Here is a 19,429-nt window from a genome sequence, read left to right as displayed (position 1 = left end):
CTCAACACTGACATCTAAAAGGTTTACTTTATTCAAAGTCACATTCGATGTAAAATGTAAAAAACATGGTTGTATTGTTGATATATGCTTCAAATTCACTAAATTCCTCAACTGTGCCATTCCACAAAAGAAACAAATCATCCACAACAGCAAAAGCAACTTGTTGACTATAAGGCCCCCTGTTGAATACAATTGTGTTCCCACATTGCCATAAAGGAACTGGCGTACCGATTGGCACAAGACATGCCCATAGCTATGCCATTCCGCTGCCAATAAATGGTTTCACTAAATAAAAATACATTGTTTTCCAACACACATCTCAATAAAATGCTAATCAGCATACTCTCTTTTTAATCTGCTTGAGAATACAGCCTCAAAAAGTTTTGAACACTTTCTATATCGAAATCATTGGGTATGACTGTGAATAATGATGTCACATCTAAAGTGACTAAAATTAAATTATTAACAGATACAGTTGACCATCCTAAGAAAGCATACAAATCACCATCTACAAGCCCCGGCCTGTGGAAAATATGGCCCAGACCGCAGAATCCTTTATAAACGCATTCTATGAACACCTTCAGGAATGCATGGATCATGCGATCCCAAATAAAACCAAGACCCAATCCTCCAAAAGCAGACGTCCTGTCTGGAGGACCCCAGCCATAAACAAACTATACAATAGAAGGAGGAAGCTACTAAATGATAGAGCAAAATCCCAAAAAGGGAAGGCATCACTGATCACTATTAGCAAAAAACTAAGGGCACACATAAAATTGTCTAAGGCCAGCTTCGAGAGAAAAATTGCACAGGACGCCAAGGATAATCACAAGGCTTTCTTTAGTTATGTTAGGAACCTGGGTGGTAATTCCCAGATATGCTCAGAATTAGTCCAAAATGACAAAAAATACACCGAACCCACAGACATTGCCAACATCCTAGCTGACAGGTTCAGCGCAAACTTCTACCCCCCCTCCCCACCAAAAGGGCAAATATCTATCCCAGAGTGCTGCCCCCCTGACATTTCAGATGCTCAGGTAAGAGCCGCCCTCTCCAAAGCAAAAAACACAACATAAATGGGACCAGACGGTGTCCCGGGCTGCATCCTCCATGAACTCCAAGAAGAGCTAAACCCAAACATAAAACTACTGTTCAATCTCAGCCTTACTACAGGATATGTGCCCAAAGAGTGGTGTACAGCAACAGTGGTCCCTCTCCATAAAGGTGGTGCTTCAACGGATCCTGGAAACTATCGCCCCATAAGCCTGACTAGCTTGGTCTACAAAGCTATGGAAAGGATCATCATGGACCTCATAAATAAAGATATTGGGGACCTACAGACACTGGATCCTACCCAGTTCGGCTTTGTTAAGGGCAGATCCTGCCTCTTAAACCTGGTTGATTTCTTTGAAACAGTCACCAAGGCCATTGACGAGGGGAAGGTGGTCCACACAGCCTACCTAGACCTCGCAAAAGCCTTCAATACAATACTCCACTCAGGCATTATAGATAAACTCACCAGCTTAAATATAAACCCCTATGTCACTAGATGGATTGCAAATTGGCTCAAGGACAGAACCCACATGGTTAGAATTGCTGGAGCCATGTCAGACTCCAAACCAGTTACAAGTGGTGTCCCACAAGGCTCAGTCCTGGGACCTCTCTTGTTCGGTATATATTTCTCGGAGGTACAGGCCAACACGGAAGGACTATGGCTGACCAAGTTCGCAGAGGACTGCAAACTGGGCGCCATAATCGACTCTCCAGCCGACACAAGCATCCTCCAAAAGGGCCTCATAGAAACAGACAACTGGTGCCAGAGCCATGGCCTCAAGCTAAATGCCAAAAAGTGTATAGTCATCCCCTTTGGCAAAAACAAAGTGCCCACAAATTACCACATAGGTGGTAATCCATTAAGTACAGAAGTAATTGGGGACCTGGGGACCCAAGTTGATAGCAATCTCTCATTTGACAACCACGTGGCCAAAGTGGTTAGAAAAACATTTTATATAGCCCACCTAATCATGAAGGGATTCACATCTAGATCAGGGGACGTCATTGTGCCTCTTTACTCATCCCTCATCAGGTCCATAATTGAGTACAATGCCCCTTTTGGGATGTACTTTACCAGACACCTGCAGCAACTGGAAAGACCCCAAAAGTACCTCACCAAGAGGATAAAGGGCTCAAACAGATGCCATATACTGCCCAGTTAAAGACACTCCAGCTCTACTCAGTGGCATACCGCCTGTTCAGAGGCGATCTGTGCCTGACATATAAAGCCATGTCCAACCCGGAATTAATGGACATGCTGCACTTCAGAAAATCCAAATCCCATCGAGCTACGCGCTCGAGAGACTTGAACCTCAGCACTGAAATAAATAGGACATGCTGGAGGGACAGATTTATAACCCAGAGGCTCCCTTCCCTCTGGAATAAAATCCCAGTCCAGGTTAGGCAGAGTCCCTCATTGACTCTCTTCAAGAGGAATCTTGATGAGTGGATGGGAGATCATAGGTTTACCCCGGGTATCACTTCTGTGTCACTGTTAGACAGAGGCACAGTATACTAACCTCGAAAAAGGGCATAGCAAAATAAATTTAAAATGGGTGGTGAAAGCCAAACACATTCTGGCTAGGCTTATAAATGCCCTAGGGCAGATAGCCTAGTATGAACCTATGAACCTATTTGGTCAGCAATGCTACAAATGTAAAAAATGGAACCACTTTCAAAAGTTTTGCAAATCAAGCAAGCCTCATTCAAGCCGCAACCCTACTTTCTATGTAGATGGTGCATCAGTGGTCAGTGAAAAGGTTAATGCAGTAGATTTTTCTGGCAAATAAAGTGTTTTGTACTGTCCAGATCAATGGTAAGCCCACAGCGCTTAAAGTAGACACTGGCTCAAAATGTAATGTTGTGTCAGCAGAAACATTTGCTAGAGTAAGAGATGGTGAGCAACTTAATTTGGCTAATTGTGCGAAGTTTGTTGCTTATGGAGGTGAAGAAATTCAGACCAAAGGCTCAGTAATACTTTCATGCTATTTGGCTGTGAACAGTTACATCTTGCAATTCTATGTAGTCAGAAGACCTGTGCAGTCATTATTAAGTCTCAGAGACAGTTTAAGAATGAAACTGCTTTCTTTTACTAAAGAAGTTCATTATGCAAGCACATGTCCTAGTTCCAGCTTCACCGATGCTATTTTCTCAGAGTATACGGATGTTTTCGATGACCAAGCTAGGCAAACTTCCAGCTGTGTACTCAATGAAAGTAGACCCAGAGGTCAGTCCAGTTGCTAGACCAGTGAGTAGAGTTCCAATGGCTATGCAGGACAAAGTTGTGATTTGTCCAGTCACAGAACCAACTGAGTGGGTATCTTCCATGGTGCTTGCTCATAAGAAGAGCTAGGATGAAATCAGAATATGTATTGATCCAAGAGACTTGAACAAACCATTAAAGAGGCCTCATCATCTTGTGTGTGCAGTTGAAGAGATTGCTGCCCTGATGCCAAATGCTACTGTTTTTACTATCTTGGATGCAAATAGTTCATTTTGGGAAGTGATGCTTGATTGCAAATCTTCACTACTGACTACATTCAGTACTCCATTTAGCAGATACAGATTTCTCAGGATGCCTTTTGGAATAAATTCTGCCAGTGAAGTCTTTCAGCGTGCAATGGAGCAAATTTTTAAGCGTTTTCCTTGTGCCATAATAGTGGAGGATTTACTGGTTGGAGGCAATGGAGAAGTAGAGCATGACAGAAACCTCAGGAGAGTTCTGGACAGAGCATGTGAAGTGAACTTAAAGCTCAATCCTCTGAAATGTAAATTCAGGCTACCAGAAGTTACTTACATAGGTCATTTGTTCACCAGTACAGACTTATGACTAGACAAGCCAAACAAGCAGCCATTCTTGAGATGCCAGCTCCAGACAATGTCCAAGACCTACAGCGTTTTCTTGGGATGGTTAACTATATTTGGGCAAGTTTATACCAGACTTCATTTAGTGAGTTATCAGCACCTTTGAGAGAGCTGGCATGCAAAAATGTTGCCTGGTCATGGCTGGAACAGCAACAGATAGCATTTGATAACCTCACACAGAAAATTCCCAGTTTATCTATGTTGAGATACTATGATGTCCACAAACTAGTGATTTTTTCTTGTGATGCTTCAAAGTTTGGTTTTGGTGCAGTTATTCTTCAAGAGGGCAGACCAGTAGTCTATGCGTCTGTAACTCTTACCCAAACTGAAATGCAATATGCTCAGATTGAGAAGGAACTTTTGGAAATTGTGTTTGCATGTTCGAGCTATCCAGATCGAGACAGATTATCATCCCCTAGTAACTATTTTAAAGAAGCCTATGTATACAGCTTCAGCAAGACTACAAAGAATGATGCTCAGATTACAAAAGTACAACTTCAAAATGGACTATACGAAAGGCAAACTTCTTTATCTGGCTGATACGCTATCCAGAGTGCCCAGAAATACCACAGAACAGTTTAATGCAGAGAATTTTTAATTTGATGTCATGGATGTGTATAATTTCTCTACTATGAAACTTGATGAGCTAACTTGACCATACAAAGACTGATCTAGTTTTGCAAAAGCTCAAGCACTTCATCAGCATTGGATGGCCGTCAAAGCAATCTTGTGTACCACTAGAAGTGCAACCTTACTCTCCTTACAGAGATGAGATGCTACTGGAAGATGGTATAATTTTCAAAGGCCCTAAAGTTATTGTCCCTACTTCCTTACAATATGAATTTAGTCAGCACACGTACACAACCACCAACCTTCCAGAATAAATGAGTCCAATAAAAATAAGAACTTAAAATCCAAAAACACTGATGGACTCAAAAATGGCACAGTTCTCCAGGATAAAATGCAGTTTTATTGGAAAGTCATAAGTAATTTCGCAGCTCCTGCTGCTTCATCAGATGACAATAATACACTCTCTACTAATAGCTCCATTAAACATACAAGCCTAGAACACTAATTAATCACATGACGAATGTACTTAAAGAACCAGTATCATAGTTTAAACCATCTAGACTTACATACTATAAAAACATGTAAAAAACATATAAAAAATGAAAAAAATATATATATACAATAATAAGGACTGCAAATACTAAAAAATAAAAACTCTTAGAGTTCTAATTAAAATGTAAAGGTGTAAACTCTTTAAAACTAACATTTTTTACCTATTTAGTGGTCTAGATTTTAAATTGGGTTTAATGGGTACAAACTCATTCAGTCCATGCCCTTAATCTCCCCTCAACCTAATTATCCATTTTGTTTCCATTTGTTCAGTTCTGTTCTAACGTCTCCTCCCCTCATAGTTTCAAATACTCTTCCAACAACCAGAAACTTAACGGTATGTCCAGGATCTGTGGCTAACACATGCTTAGATAGGGCACTTACTTTACTCTTTCTTTGAATATAGTAAACATGCTCTTTAATTCTATCTCTTAATGCCCTGTCTTCCCTGCATAGAATTTCGGCCATTTGAGACGATAGGCTAAATAAACAACATGTTCTGTACTACGAGTAGCAAAAATATTAAACTGATAAACTTTATTTTGATCGGGATGTTGAAAATGGGCACTGCTGTCAATATACTGACACATCGAGCACTTACAACAAGGCATTGTAGCTTTGACTTTATGTTCAACCGGTTTATTAATCGGATGACATAATTGTCTTCTCAATGATTTCATATTTTTAAATAGAAATCTAGGTCTAGTGTTTATTAGCTTACAAATGTCATTGTCAGTGGTAAGGACAGCCCAATACTTCCTAATCACTTCCACATAAGTGGACACATCAGTAGAATAATACAGTGGGATCCTAATTTTAGTATTTAAGTTGATTTGTTTATTCTTATAAGATTGATTAGTCTTTCCCAAAAAATACGGTTTAGCTACAATGGACCTCAAAGACTGAACTTCACCAATATTTCTAAAGAATGTTTTGGGTTTCATAGCCCCTTTCTCCTAACTCTGTATAAAAGGTTTCAAGTTGACTATCAAAGTTACCATCCCGAATATTTAACCTTGAAGCTCTGAATATTTGATTCCTAACCACATTATTAAAAATGTGTTGGGGATGCATACTATGTAAACAAAGTCAAAACACAAAATCTGTGCTATACATCCTGGTTGAACAACTCCACAAAAAAAAACATAAAAATACAAAACTCAGGAAACCACGAGAAGGATAAAAGTAGAAAGGCTTTAATCCAGTTGTTGCTAGTGTACACACACTTTCAAGTAAAAATATGGTTCCTCAGGCAATGACAACCATTAAACATCTACATAGTTTAAATATTAAAAATTTAATCATGTTTATCACAATTAAACAATTAAGCAATTCATTTTAAAAGTATATACTTAAAGCATCACTTGTTTATAAAAAATACATATAAAAACTTAAAAACTAAGTAACTTTGTTGCTTAAAGTTTTCAAAACAGGTTTAATACTGACAATGTCATTTAATCCTGGTGGTTGGTGTGATTTGAAGCGTAATATCCATTTATTTTCTTCATTTTCTGTTTGTAGCACTATATCACCTCCACGAAGTCCAGGGAAAATAACACTATCATAAATTTAAACATATGCTTACTATTAGTACATTCTATATGTTTAAATAATGGATTATTTTCCACTGTTCTCCTTACTTCTGACAAATGATTACATAGTCCATCTTTTAGGCATTGGTTGGTTTTGCCTATATAATATGCTGGACATTCACAACATTTTGCCAGATAAACTAAATTTCTAGTATGACAATTACCATATGCCTTAAGTATAAAAGGGCAATTATAGAGAGGATGAGTAATTGTGCTTGCCACATAAATATATTTACAAAAAAATACAATCTACCACATTGTTTTGTCCCATTTTTCATATTATGAATTGTTGGTCTTAGAACTTGCTCTCTATAACATAACTGATTTTTCAGATTCTTAGATTTTTTGGTATCCGAACATAGGACCCAATTCATATACGTGTTTTAATTCAGGCACATTTGAGAGCACTGACCAATGTTTTTTAATAATATTTTTAAGTTTTACTGTGTTGTGATCATAAGTAAACATTGCTCGACATCCTGGGTTTGTTTTATATGCATACATTTTATTACTTTTTATATCATTAGTATTAGTATTTATAGTCTCAATTGATACCACTTTATTAATAATAGGTCTCAAAGAAGTATTTCTTTCTTGTACAACATGTTATCATTCCTTAATAAGGGCATGATGTTTATAGCCTCTATTATGAAAATCTTGAATCATATTATCCATTTACTGATTTGCATCTATGTCTAATGTGTTGAGTAAAGATACTTGAGAAATTAGATTTTTAACTACGTTGTTAAAAGTAAATGGTAGATGCATACTTTCTCTCTGCAAGTCTCTACCTACTCGATCACAATTTATTAGCACCCTGTCAACATGGCTTTAGACCATTTCATAGCACCACCTCTGCTCTCTTATCCTTCACTAACCATATTAACAGTAATCATAATACTGATACTCTATCCTCAGCTATTTTTATTGACCTGTCCAAAGCATTTGACATGGTGAATCACCACCTCCTTATAGACACACTCAAAAACCTGTCATTGGACAACCATACTATACAGTGGTTCCAATCATACCTACATAACAGGCAACAGGCTGTACTATGGGAAAATACTTGATCTTCCCACGTCCCAGTCACTCTAGGGGTCCCGCAAGGATCTATATTAGGCCCATTACTCTTCTCCATCTTTACAAATGACATTCATTCTGTAATTCCTCAAGCTGACTGTATCCAATACGCTGACGACTCCACACTCATATGCGCTGCTGCTTCTCAATCAGAACTTCAGTCACTAACCCAAATGACCTTTAGTACAGTTGAAAACTGGCTCCTACAAAGAAGTCTTATCCTGAACCCCAAAAAAACAAAAATGCTACTATTTACCCCACCATAGAACCTCCCCACTTAACTTTACTATTACTTCAAATGATGGAACTATATCATCTCCTGAACCAACCACCAAACTACTCGGGGTACTAATGGATAACAACTTGTCCTTTGAACCTCACATTAATAACACCATAAAAATAGTAAACAAGAAACTAGGTTCCCTCTATAGAATAAAACCCTTTCTTACACCTCCAGCCAGGGTTACTATTTCGCACTCACCTCATCTCTACCTTGCTCTATGCCTCCCCTATCTATACCAAAATATGTAGAAGTAATCGGAGTAAACTTACATCCTCCTACAACAATATTGCCAGATTTGCAGCTGGGTCCTCCTATAGAACTCATCACTGTATCAATCTGAATCAGTTAGGATGGTTAGAGCTGCCAAATTTAATACTTTTCAATCAATTAATAGTAGCCCATAAGATCCTGTATTTACCTCAAAATACACCCATACTTACATCCCTAGTCATCCCCTATAATAACCTCAAGACCTTACGCTCAGCTAATAACCTACTTGTACAAATATCAAAATCCAACAACTTCGCTGGTGACACCTTGTTCTCCAATACAGTAGGTAAAGCCTGGAACATCCTCCCAAGCCAGCTAACCTCAATATCCTCTGTCAGCTTATTTAAAAGCAAGCTTAAACCCTACCTCAAATCACACTGGCTATGCCCCTGTGTTAACCCAGACTAAATACCTAACTATTAACTAGACTCCCACAATTCCTAGCCTCCCATGATCATGATCTTGTGTTGTCTCACTAATTTTTAGTGAGCTTAACCTTCCTTAGGATTTTTTCTCATGTAAATAAGTATATACTGTGGAATGATCAAACACCTCCATATAGTATCACAACCTATGTGTTAAATAACACTAGAAATCCATCCTTGTTTGCTGTTCTTCTATACTATCTATTGATCTCTAGTGTTTTTCTTTCTTAGGTTTTTGTGAGACCTTAGTATCTCTTATCATAAATTACTAGGTGTATCTAATGTTGTAATATGTTATAAAGATTTGTACTACACCATTTCTAATACAAATGTATTAGTCTTTTTCATCTATTCTTAGATAAATTTTTCCTTTTTCCTACTGAAATATAAAACATATAATCTTAGGCTTGTATTATAATTGTTAAACTTATGTACCAAATTATACTGTTATTGTCTTTGTCTTGACCTTTTATGTTGTTGTAATTTGTGGAGCTTTTCTCCCCGGGCCTCCACTGAAAATGGACATATATCCAGTGTAAAATAAAAAAATAAAAATAAATAAAAGTAGGTACATTTTTAACGTGCTTGGTATATAATCTCGTTTGTATTCGACCTCTAACGTCCTTAATGATTATATCTAAAAAATCAATCTGTTTGTAACTAATCTGTTTCTTAAATCTCAAAAAATTAGTTGTTGTTTGTAGATATGTTATAAAGTCATTTAAATCCAGTAATGAATCTTCCCAAATAAAAACAAGTAATCTACAAAGCGTTTATAAAAAAAACACATTATGCATACTATCCCTGGATAATAAATGGTTGGCATAACATGGTTTTCTATATAACCTAGTAAATAAACCACCCTCCTCATCTACCTCAACACTGACATCTAAAAGGTTTACTTTATTCAAAGTCACATTCGATGTAAAATGTAAAAAACATGGTGGTATTGTTGATATATGCTTCAAATTCACTAAATTCCTCTACTGTGCCATTCCACAAAAGAAACAAATCATCCACAACAGCAAAAGCAACTTGTTGACTATAAGGCCCCTGTTGAATACAGTTGAGTAAAGAAACTGGCGTAGCTATTGGCACAAGACATGCCCATAGCTATGCCATTCCACTGCCAATAAATGGATTAATTAAATAAAAATACATTGTTTTCCAACACACATCTCAATAAAATGCTAATCAGCATACACTCTTTTTAATCTGCTTGAAAATACAGCCTCAAAAAGTTTTGAACACTTTCTATATCGAAATCATTGGGTATGACTGTGAATAATGATGTCACATCTAAAGTGACTAAAATTAAATTATTAACAGATACAGTTGACCATCCTAAGAAATCATACAAATCACCATCTGCAAGCTTGTGTCAAAGAAAAAATAATTCCGAGAGGCTTGCGAATTATGAAAATGTCTGCGCAAGCTGACTCGGATGCAGAATTATTGACTGAGTGGCAAAGAATTAATATAAAATGCAGCACTGAATATCTGAAATTACTAATTAAATCTTCTAACAAAGAGATAGAATGCCTTACTCAATTACTTGGACAGCAATATGGCGAATTACTTGCCTTGTTTAGTGTGGAAGTAGTGGACAGACATATGCTTGACATAACTGATACAACATCAGAGTATGAACAAAAATTATTAAAGATTAAACAGAAAAAAATAGCGAGAGATTGCCTTGATTTTGAACAAGGCAATGTATTCATGTGGCCGAGATACAGTGAGTCGAGAAAGGGTGCGTCTGGAACAACTGAGCCCACTGTAACCATGGCAACCACAGAGCCTACTACAATTACGGGAGTTATTTCCCCAGCGAATACAACATTAACTTCCATTACTAAACCTGTAATAATGTCAGCAGTCACTATACCAAGTACTGAGGCAGAAAAAGATCTTGGGAGACAGAAAGAAAACATTCACCGTTACTGCTCAGGTACATAGGACACAGGGTGCCGTTGGGAATGGCACCCCTGAGCATGAGCTCTCACAAAATTCAAATGTTCCACACCCTTTAGCTTCACAAAAGTTTCCGTTCTCTTTACTCATAAGGAAATGGAACTTTCATAAACAGAAAACACGCTCTCGGAGTCGAAGCAGACATAAAAGGAAACTGGAGGAAGATCTAACGGGTACGCCGAACATCAAGAAGGCGATCACGAGAATGAAAGCCATTTAGTTTGGAACTTGTCTTCACATTTCTTGACTGAATGTGAGAAGAATGTATTACAGAAAGGACTATCATTCATACCTACAAGGTACTCAGACTTTACTGTTGTTATTTTAGTTATTAAACATTTCACCAGAAAACTTATGTTAAAGTTAATGTACAAAGATGATGGTGATGCTTATGCGAATTCAAACCAGTTTAGAAAATTGAGCACCTTTATACCTGTTGCTAATCCACTTATAAATGCATTTGAGAAATTGTGTATTGATGACATTTATAGATTAAATGTTTCTAAAAGTAAAGTAGAAAGCGTTTTAATTTGACCAAAGAAGATTATTCAGCCTTAAAGCGAATTCAAGGGAATCATGACATAGTAATAAGGCATGCGGACAAGGGTGGGCCTATAGTTATTTTAGACACTGTTTGGTATAGTTATGATATGGTTACTTTGCTTAGTGACTATAAATTTTACTCAAAATAAGAATAAGATTAAACAAATGGAATTAAATATTACATGAACATTGGGTAGGTTGTATGAACTAAAGTTGTTACATAAGGAATTATTAGATTATTTTATAGTTAAGAATTCATTGCTACCCATTATATAAGGGCTGCTGAAGCTCCACAAAGACAAATTATGTCCACTTTTGCATCCTACAGTGGCAGGGAGCAATTGGTGTACAGAACAGATATTGATTTACTCGGAGAAATACTTAAGGCCCATTTTGAATAAGATTGAACATATTTTGAAGGACACACAACGGTTTCTTGGTGACTTGTATGCTTTCTTAGAACGGTCAACTGTATGTGTTAATTTAATTTTAGTCACTTTAGATGGGACATCATTATTCACAGTCATACCCAATGATTTGGATATAGAAAGTGTTCAAAACTTTTTGAGGCTGTATTCTCAAGCAGATGAGGGGCTGCGGTGGCACAGCGGCTAGCAATGTCTCCTCACAGCAAGAGGTCTCCCGTTCGATTCTCGGCTGAAGCACCTTCTGTGTGGAGTCCGCATGTCCTCCCTGCGGTCGAGTGACGCTAAAGAAAAGCTCTGCTGTAGCGACCCCTAACAGGGAAAAGCCGAAAGATGTTACTTTTATTCTCAAGCAGAAGAAAAACAGAGTATGCTGATTAGCATTTTATTGAGATGTGTGTTGGAAAACAATGTATTTTCATTTATTGGCAGCGGAATGGCATAGCTATGGACACGTCTTGTGCCAATAGCTACGCTAATTCCGTTATGCAATGTGGGAACATAGTTGTATTCAACAGGGGCCTTGTAGTCAACAAGTTGCTTTTTACAGATGGTTCTTGGATGATTTGTTTCTTTTGTGGAATGGAACAGTTGAGGAATTTAGTGAATTTGAAGCATATATCCACAATACCACCAGGTTTTTACATTTTACATCTAATGTGTTTTTGAATAAAGTAAACCTTTTAGATGTCAGTGTTGAGATAGATGAGGTGGGTGGTTTATTTACTACGTTGTATAGGAAGCCTTGTCATGTCAACCATTTATTATCCAGGGATAGTATGCAACCCCCACACATTTTTAATAATGTGGTTAGGAATCAAATATTCAGAGCTTAAAGGTTAATGCTTGGGATGGTGACTTCGATAGTCAGTTTGAAACCTTCTATACAGAGTTAGGAGAAAGGGGCTCTGAAACCCAAAACATCTTGAGAAATATAGGGAAGTTCAGTCTTTGAGGTCCACTGTAGCTATACCGTATTTTTCGGGTAAGACTAATCAATCTTATAAGAATAAATGAATCAACTTAAATACTAAAATTAGGATCCCACTGTATTATTCTACTGATGTGTCCACTTATATGGAAGTGATTAGGAAGTACTGGGCTGTCCCTACTACTGACAATGACATTTGTAAGCTAACAGACACAAGACCTAGATTTCTATTTAAAAATATGAAATAGTTGAGAAGACAGTTATGTCATCCGATTAATAAATCGGTTGAACATAAAGTCAAAGCTACAATGCCTTGTTGTAAGTGTTCAATGTGTCAGTATATTGACAGCAGTGCCCATTTTCAACATCCCGATCAAAATAAAGTTTATCAGTTTAATATTTTTGCTACTTGTAGTACAGAACATGTTGTTTATTTAGCCAATTGTCTGAAATGTTCAAAATTCTATGTAGGGAAGACAGACAGGGCATTAAGAGAAAGAATTAAAGAGCACATTGATTATATTCAAAGAAAGAGTAAAGTAAGTGCCCTATCTAAGCATATGTTAGCCAAAGATCCTGGACATACCTTTAAGTTTCTGGTTGTTGGAAGAGTATTTGAAACTATACGGGGAGGCGACATTAGGAATACAACTGAACAAATGGAAGCAAAATGGATAATTAGGTTGAGGGGAGATTATGGGCATTGACTGAATGTGTTCGTACCCATTAAACCCAAGTTAAAATCTAGACCACTAACTAGGTAAAAATATTAGTTTATAAAGAGTTTACACATTTACATGTTTCATGAGAACTCTAGGAGTTTATATTTTTTAGTATTTGCAGCCTTTATTATTTTATATATATTTTTTACATTTTTATATGTTTTTACATGTTTTTATAGTATGTAATTCTAGATAGTTTAAGCTATGTCTATGTAGTATTGGTTCTTTAGGTATATTTGTCATGTGATTAGTGTTCTAGGCTTGTATATTTAATGGTAGCAGAGAGTGTGTTATTGTCATCTGATGAAGCAGCAGGAGCTGCAAAAATGCTTATGGCTTGCCAATAAAACTGCATTTTATCCTGGAAAACTGTGCCATTTTTGAGTTCATCAGTGTTTTGGGGTTTTATGAATATATTCAGATTTTACATTGTGGTCACCCAGGTTCCGAAGCTACCAAAAGAATGGTGAGAGGACTAGTACTTTGGCCTTTTCTGTTAAAAGACATTGATAAAGTGCTTCCATCTTGTTCAGTATGCAACAGTACTAAGCCGCATTTGCAAAAAGAGCCACTTCAGCTAAGCCAAATTCCTGAATTACCCTGGCCAACAGTAGCCACTGACATATTTGAGTGGCACAATCAGCATTACTTAGTGTTGGCAGACTCTTATTCGAACTGGTTTGAGATCGACTTGCTACCTAACCTAACGTCCAGTGCTGTTATTACTAAGTTGAAATCTCACTTCTCAGTCCATAGTAGTCCACACAAACTTATTTCTGACAGTAGTACCCAGTTGACCGGTCAGTTATTCCAGAAATTTGCAAAAGAGTGGGACTTTATCCATATTCCTAGCAGTCCAAAATACCCACAGTCGAACAGCCTGGCTGAATGTGCAGTGCAGAGTGCAAAGCAATTGCTTGAAAGGTCAAAGCATGACAATACTGATATCTTCTTGAATTTACTTAATCTCAGAAATATACCCAGTGACAACCTACTTGGTTCGTCTGCTCAGAGACTTCTATCTAGGCAAACCAGCACAACCTTGCCTATCAGTTCTAGTTTGTTGGTGCCTAATGCTAAAAACAATAGAGCAATCAAAGCCCAACTATTTAAAAGGTGCTCCTTTCAGAAGTCCAGCTATGATAAAATGAGCAGATTTCTTCATCTGTTGAAAAAAGGAGAGACAGTGAGGATGCAAATGGGGAAAGGCTTTGATTGAACTGGTCAAGTGACAGGCATATGTGCCGAGCCAAGATTCCATCTAGTGGAATCTGAGGGTACAGAGTTCAGGAGAAACTGCAGGCATCTTCCTCCGGTGTATGAATCGATATCGCAGCATCGTACCTGTGATACAGACTTTAGATCTCACAGCAATCCAGACAATGTTCCTGTTGAAGAACATGTCTCAGCACCTATTCCATTTCCTGATAACGTCCCAGATGTCCCTAAAGTCGAACACTCCTTAAAGACAGCCCCTGTTGCTAGACTTATGTCACATGATCAGGTCATATTTCTAGACCCAGTGTGAAATACACAACCACTTTGACATTATTGTTTTAATTGTATTTGGTTTTGTATGACTGCATGTCAAAGAATTAGTTCTTTATAACTGCAAGTCAGAGGATCATTTCTCTACAATTGCATGTCAATCACTGTTGTCATTTAGTGTAGGAGTTATTTCTCAGAGGAAGTATGTGTTCTATCTTTAAGAAGTATTACCAAGTGTGGGCACGTGCATATAAATCGTGAGCACGTGCAGGCACCAGTGCCATTTTGAGAGAACAGCCAGAGTGTTAACATGTATAAGTGTGGTAGTCAGTCTGTTTATAAGTTTACTTAAGTTTAAGTTACTAAGCCTCAATCCTAATGTGTCTGTACATAATAAAGCTGCTTGAACCGAACCCACAACATTTCATCTGTTTTATCCTGACCAGACGAGACACCTTATATCACACATGCTGAAACAAAACTCTGCTAACTTCTTTTGATAGGTAAGCTAGCTGCATGTCAGAATAAATGCTCCTTTTTTCAAATGATCCATGAATGCCTTTGTATCCATGCTGCATCTGCAGGCTAATGGTGTAAAACTATGCACATTACTGGATGTTAAATCTTATGCACTGCACTGCTGGGTATTTATCAACTAAAACTATAAGGGTGATACGTCCTTGCAAACATTAGAACAAAACTGGTTTGACATCTTAGAGAGTTAGAAAAACCATGGAAATGTGCTTCTCTTACCTTTTCTTGTAGATTAATTTCATTAAAGCGTGTTCCAGACTCTGCCCCTTCTGCAGCAAAACCAGCCTGTGAGAGAGAAAAACAAATCAGTGATATTTGAATCCCTACTGAAGACAGAGTTTCTGACAACTCTACTTAATTATTTTTTTTACTGTAAGACACACACACACACACACACACACACACACACACACACACACACACACACACACACACACACACACACACACAATCTAATACACGGAGACTCTGTAACTTGTCACACGGGACAACAGGATATGTCAGTACTTTTCAGTGTGTGCTATAAAAATGCATGGCTACTAATCCTTTCAATGTCACGATAAAGCATTTGCCAGTTCAAACAATCAAAGGCATACCTGCTTTTTCAAACAACCTAACACTTAAAGGTATTCTGAAAATTAGATGATTATGTTCTATCGAGTGTTGAGTAAGTAGATTTAACCAACAAGGCTCTATACTCAGAAAATGCACTCATACAGATACTGCAACATGTCAAGCACTGCTTAAAGATCATGAAGTACTAAAAAGGCCCTGGAAATTATAGGGGTGAAATAAATTATTTTATAAATCTAAGGAGGACATTCAGATTCTCCAGTCTCCTCCATGATTACCGAAAACAGCAACAAGGAAACAAAACTTTGGCCAAATTCACATACTTTTTCCAAGACTGTTACATAACCAACTCAAAACAGACTGGAAAAGAGTAAACCTAGTCAAATCCTGGCCCCCATCAGCCCTCCTGAAAAATGGAACATTTGTTTCAATTAAGAACTCTTTTGCTTACACAAGCAGGTTCTGTATAACAAGTGGAAAAGTCATAACAGTGGGTCTGCAACTGAAAATTAAACTATGCCCCCCTCAAAAGACACAATGTGTCTCCGGGGGAGGGAGGGCACCTCCACACCCCTGATACTTTTTAAAAATGCCAAGATACTATGTCAGAGTAGGTGGAGTGCCCTAGGGTACTGCAACTTTAGACTTTTCCCACATTCATACTTTAATTTCCAGTACTCCAAGGATCAGAGATACCCCCCCTTTGAATACATCTCAACATGCGCCCACTCCAGTGTACCTGCTTATATCTGACTCAAAGTGGCATGCCAACCAGTCCCAGAGGCACAGTTTCATTTTGCAATGGCTTCTCACCTTCAGCAAATGAGATTTGAGGTATGTTAGGTGACTAGGACATTATGGATAAGGGAGGAGCTGGAGAATTTCAGTGTTCCACAAGCTGGAAGAAGCGAATGAGTTGGATCTAAGGATCAGATCCGATCCCAACAGTTGAGGAATGAATGAAAATGACATCTGATTTACGGATAAAAGATATCCCACAACAGAAAGCTTCCTGCCATGAAACACTAAACTACTTGATGCAATCAATGCATTGCTCATTACCAGGATAGTTCCTCTTTGATGGAAAAAGAGACACATGGATTAATCCCCTATATAAAGGTATCAGTCCTAATAGTTTATGACACTATATAGCAATACGATATATCAGCCTGCACACAAAGCTGCTGGTAAAGGTAATGCACAAACAGCTCTCCAAGTACAAAAACTCAACACATCTTTCAAAAACATCACTGTATTAATATTGTTTTACACCAGTCCACATCCTTAAAATATCTTCCTGTTCCTCGACTCCATAAGGTATTTTATCAACATATGGCATGATCTAGATTTGTCAATCTCTGCTCTTTTCTTGGCCTGACTTCTGATGACAAATGGATCAACTATGTATTCCATAACCTAAGTTGCTCAAACCAGGAACCACCTTCAACAAAGACAAACAGTTAACATGCAGAGATGTCATCAAATCAAACAACCATTAAAGGAAAACTCCACCTTAAAACTAAATAAATAAATCTATGTTTCACTATTTTCTGAGCTATTTCAGCACTTCAAAATCACCCTGACTGCTGCTTATAAAATTTTTAATGTTTACTGCAAAATGGCTGCAAGTGGGGCTTGACATATCAACATGATAGGTTTTTCTTCAAGCCTTTCTCTTTCCCATAATCCATTTCAAGTCTGCCTTATATGAGTCATGCCAGACATAAGGAAGAAGTGATGTATTATTTGTCATTGACATATGATGGAATTAGTGTCAGCCATTGTCACCTTATACACCTTTTGTAACAGTACTGCTTTTATTTACTGAATGACCCCCATTTGTGAGTGTCTCAGGGCTTGTTTTACAGTACACTACGGAATTATATGGCTTCAACCAACAAAAGTAGCTAAATTGCAGGCCTTTGTTAGTATCTTTATGTAGTCCAACATGAACTGACAGTTCCTTTCCCTCACATTTTGGTAAATGTGTAGATATTTAACAAGAATTACACAAAAAAAATATTTTCTGGCTTTTCTCTAAATGTCACAGACATCTTTGATACTGCATTTAAGTCATCTTAAAATGTAAAGTAGTATAAACAACAAACATTTAAAGTTTAAAGCTTAGCATTTCAATACTGTGATGCTACTTAAGTAAATTTGTCGAAAGAGGTGACAACTGCCCTTGAATTATTGACTGATCTATTTACTGTTTGCAATGAAAGGTATGGCTACATTGGAAGCAGCTGTGAATCAGTGTAACTTGCGTTTTTGTCTGCAATAAAGACAATGGAAAACCATTTTACAACACTGTCTTTTTTTATAGCAGCTGCTGAACTCCTGACAACAGCAGGACTAACTACCCGTGTAGGACAGTCAGCTATACCAGACTATAAATTTCTCTATGCCTGTCATACGTCATGCAAGCAAGGTGGGTGGTCTTTCCCTTCCTTTGATTCCATGGCAAGGAAATGAAAGTTTAAGTACAAGCAGGTGTCTGGTACCTACACAATACTGGAACCATATTGTTTGGAGAAAAGCAACCCAAGAGTTGACTTAAACTGTAGGAAAAGGTGTTTTCCTTTAACTATGGTTTCCCACAGGTTTGGGTACTCAACCCACTCATTTTTACTCTATGTACACAAACAGGTGACATGGGCAAGCAATGAACTACCTTAGTGGCTGCATAAGCCATAGTCTTTGCTTCCTCTAACATCACCCAATGATCCTAAGAAGTGTTCTAAGGTCTCGCTTAAATTTACAACTGGAAATCTCCATCATATCCTCAATACACTTTCTTCTGAACCAACCCTTCAAAACTTGTACTATCTGTTCTTTAATTTATAAAATCCTTCCCTTAAGTTACATGTTCCTCTCACATATTTTGAGATGTAAACAAATTATCAAATACTTGGCTTTGTAGACCAAGATTAAATCTGCTCCTACTTTTCAAAATGAAAGAGAACATAATCTTGCAGTATGTTACATGCCATTTACATATGCAGTACTTCATTTTTTATGAAAACTACTCCACTTCCACATGTCCTGCAGTCTATTATCACACTGCTCTATGTGTGGTGCCAGTATTAAATGTACCAAATTCTAGTTTCTCCCAACAATGGGATAAAAAGGCCATTATTTTTGGAATCTCTAGATTTAATAAAGGAAACAAAATAATGTATATTTTAATCCATAAACTAGAACTTGGGACATCAGTACTGGCACCGCAGAGAATGCAGTGTTTTCGCAGACTGGGAGAAATTCAGAGTTAAAAGGGTAAGTACAGACATGCAATCGGGCCTCACAACAAGAGGTCCTCCAGTTCAATTCCCAGACTGGGTGCTTTCTTTGTAGAGCATTTATGCCTTCCCAGGACCATGCTGGTTTTCTCTGGATGTTGCAGTTACATCCCACCATGGCATATGGTAGGCTGACTGACCATCTTCCAAGCTGCCTGTAACATGCGACTGTGAGCATGCATTCTGCAACAAACTGACAACCCTGTCTGAGTGAGCTCAAAGCCTTGTACCTACTGGCTAGTGGAACAGG

General features: G+C 37.7%; 1 protein-coding gene across 1 annotated transcript in view; it reads right to left on the bottom strand.

The window, feature by feature from the left end:
* CZIB (CXXC motif containing zinc binding protein) overlaps positions 1 to 19,429 on the bottom strand; it is a 277,446-nt gene that overhangs the window by 68,359 nt on the left and 189,658 nt on the right. Inside the window, exon 7 of the mRNA XM_044085446.1 lies at positions 15,527 to 15,592. Coding sequence (XP_043941381.1) covers positions 15,527 to 15,592 — 66 coding nt within the window. The remainder of the gene's footprint in view (positions 1 to 15,526; positions 15,593 to 19,429) is intronic.

The sequence above is a fragment of the Protopterus annectens genome, chromosome 10.part0 (assembly GCF_019279795.1).
Source record: "Protopterus annectens isolate FY-2018-M chromosome 10.part0, PAN1.0, whole genome shotgun sequence".
NCBI lineage: Eukaryota > Metazoa > Chordata > Ceratodontiformes > Protopteridae > Protopterus > Protopterus annectens.
The sequence above is the reverse complement of the archived record's forward strand: the minus strand, read 5'-3'. Positions and strand labels throughout refer to the sequence as shown.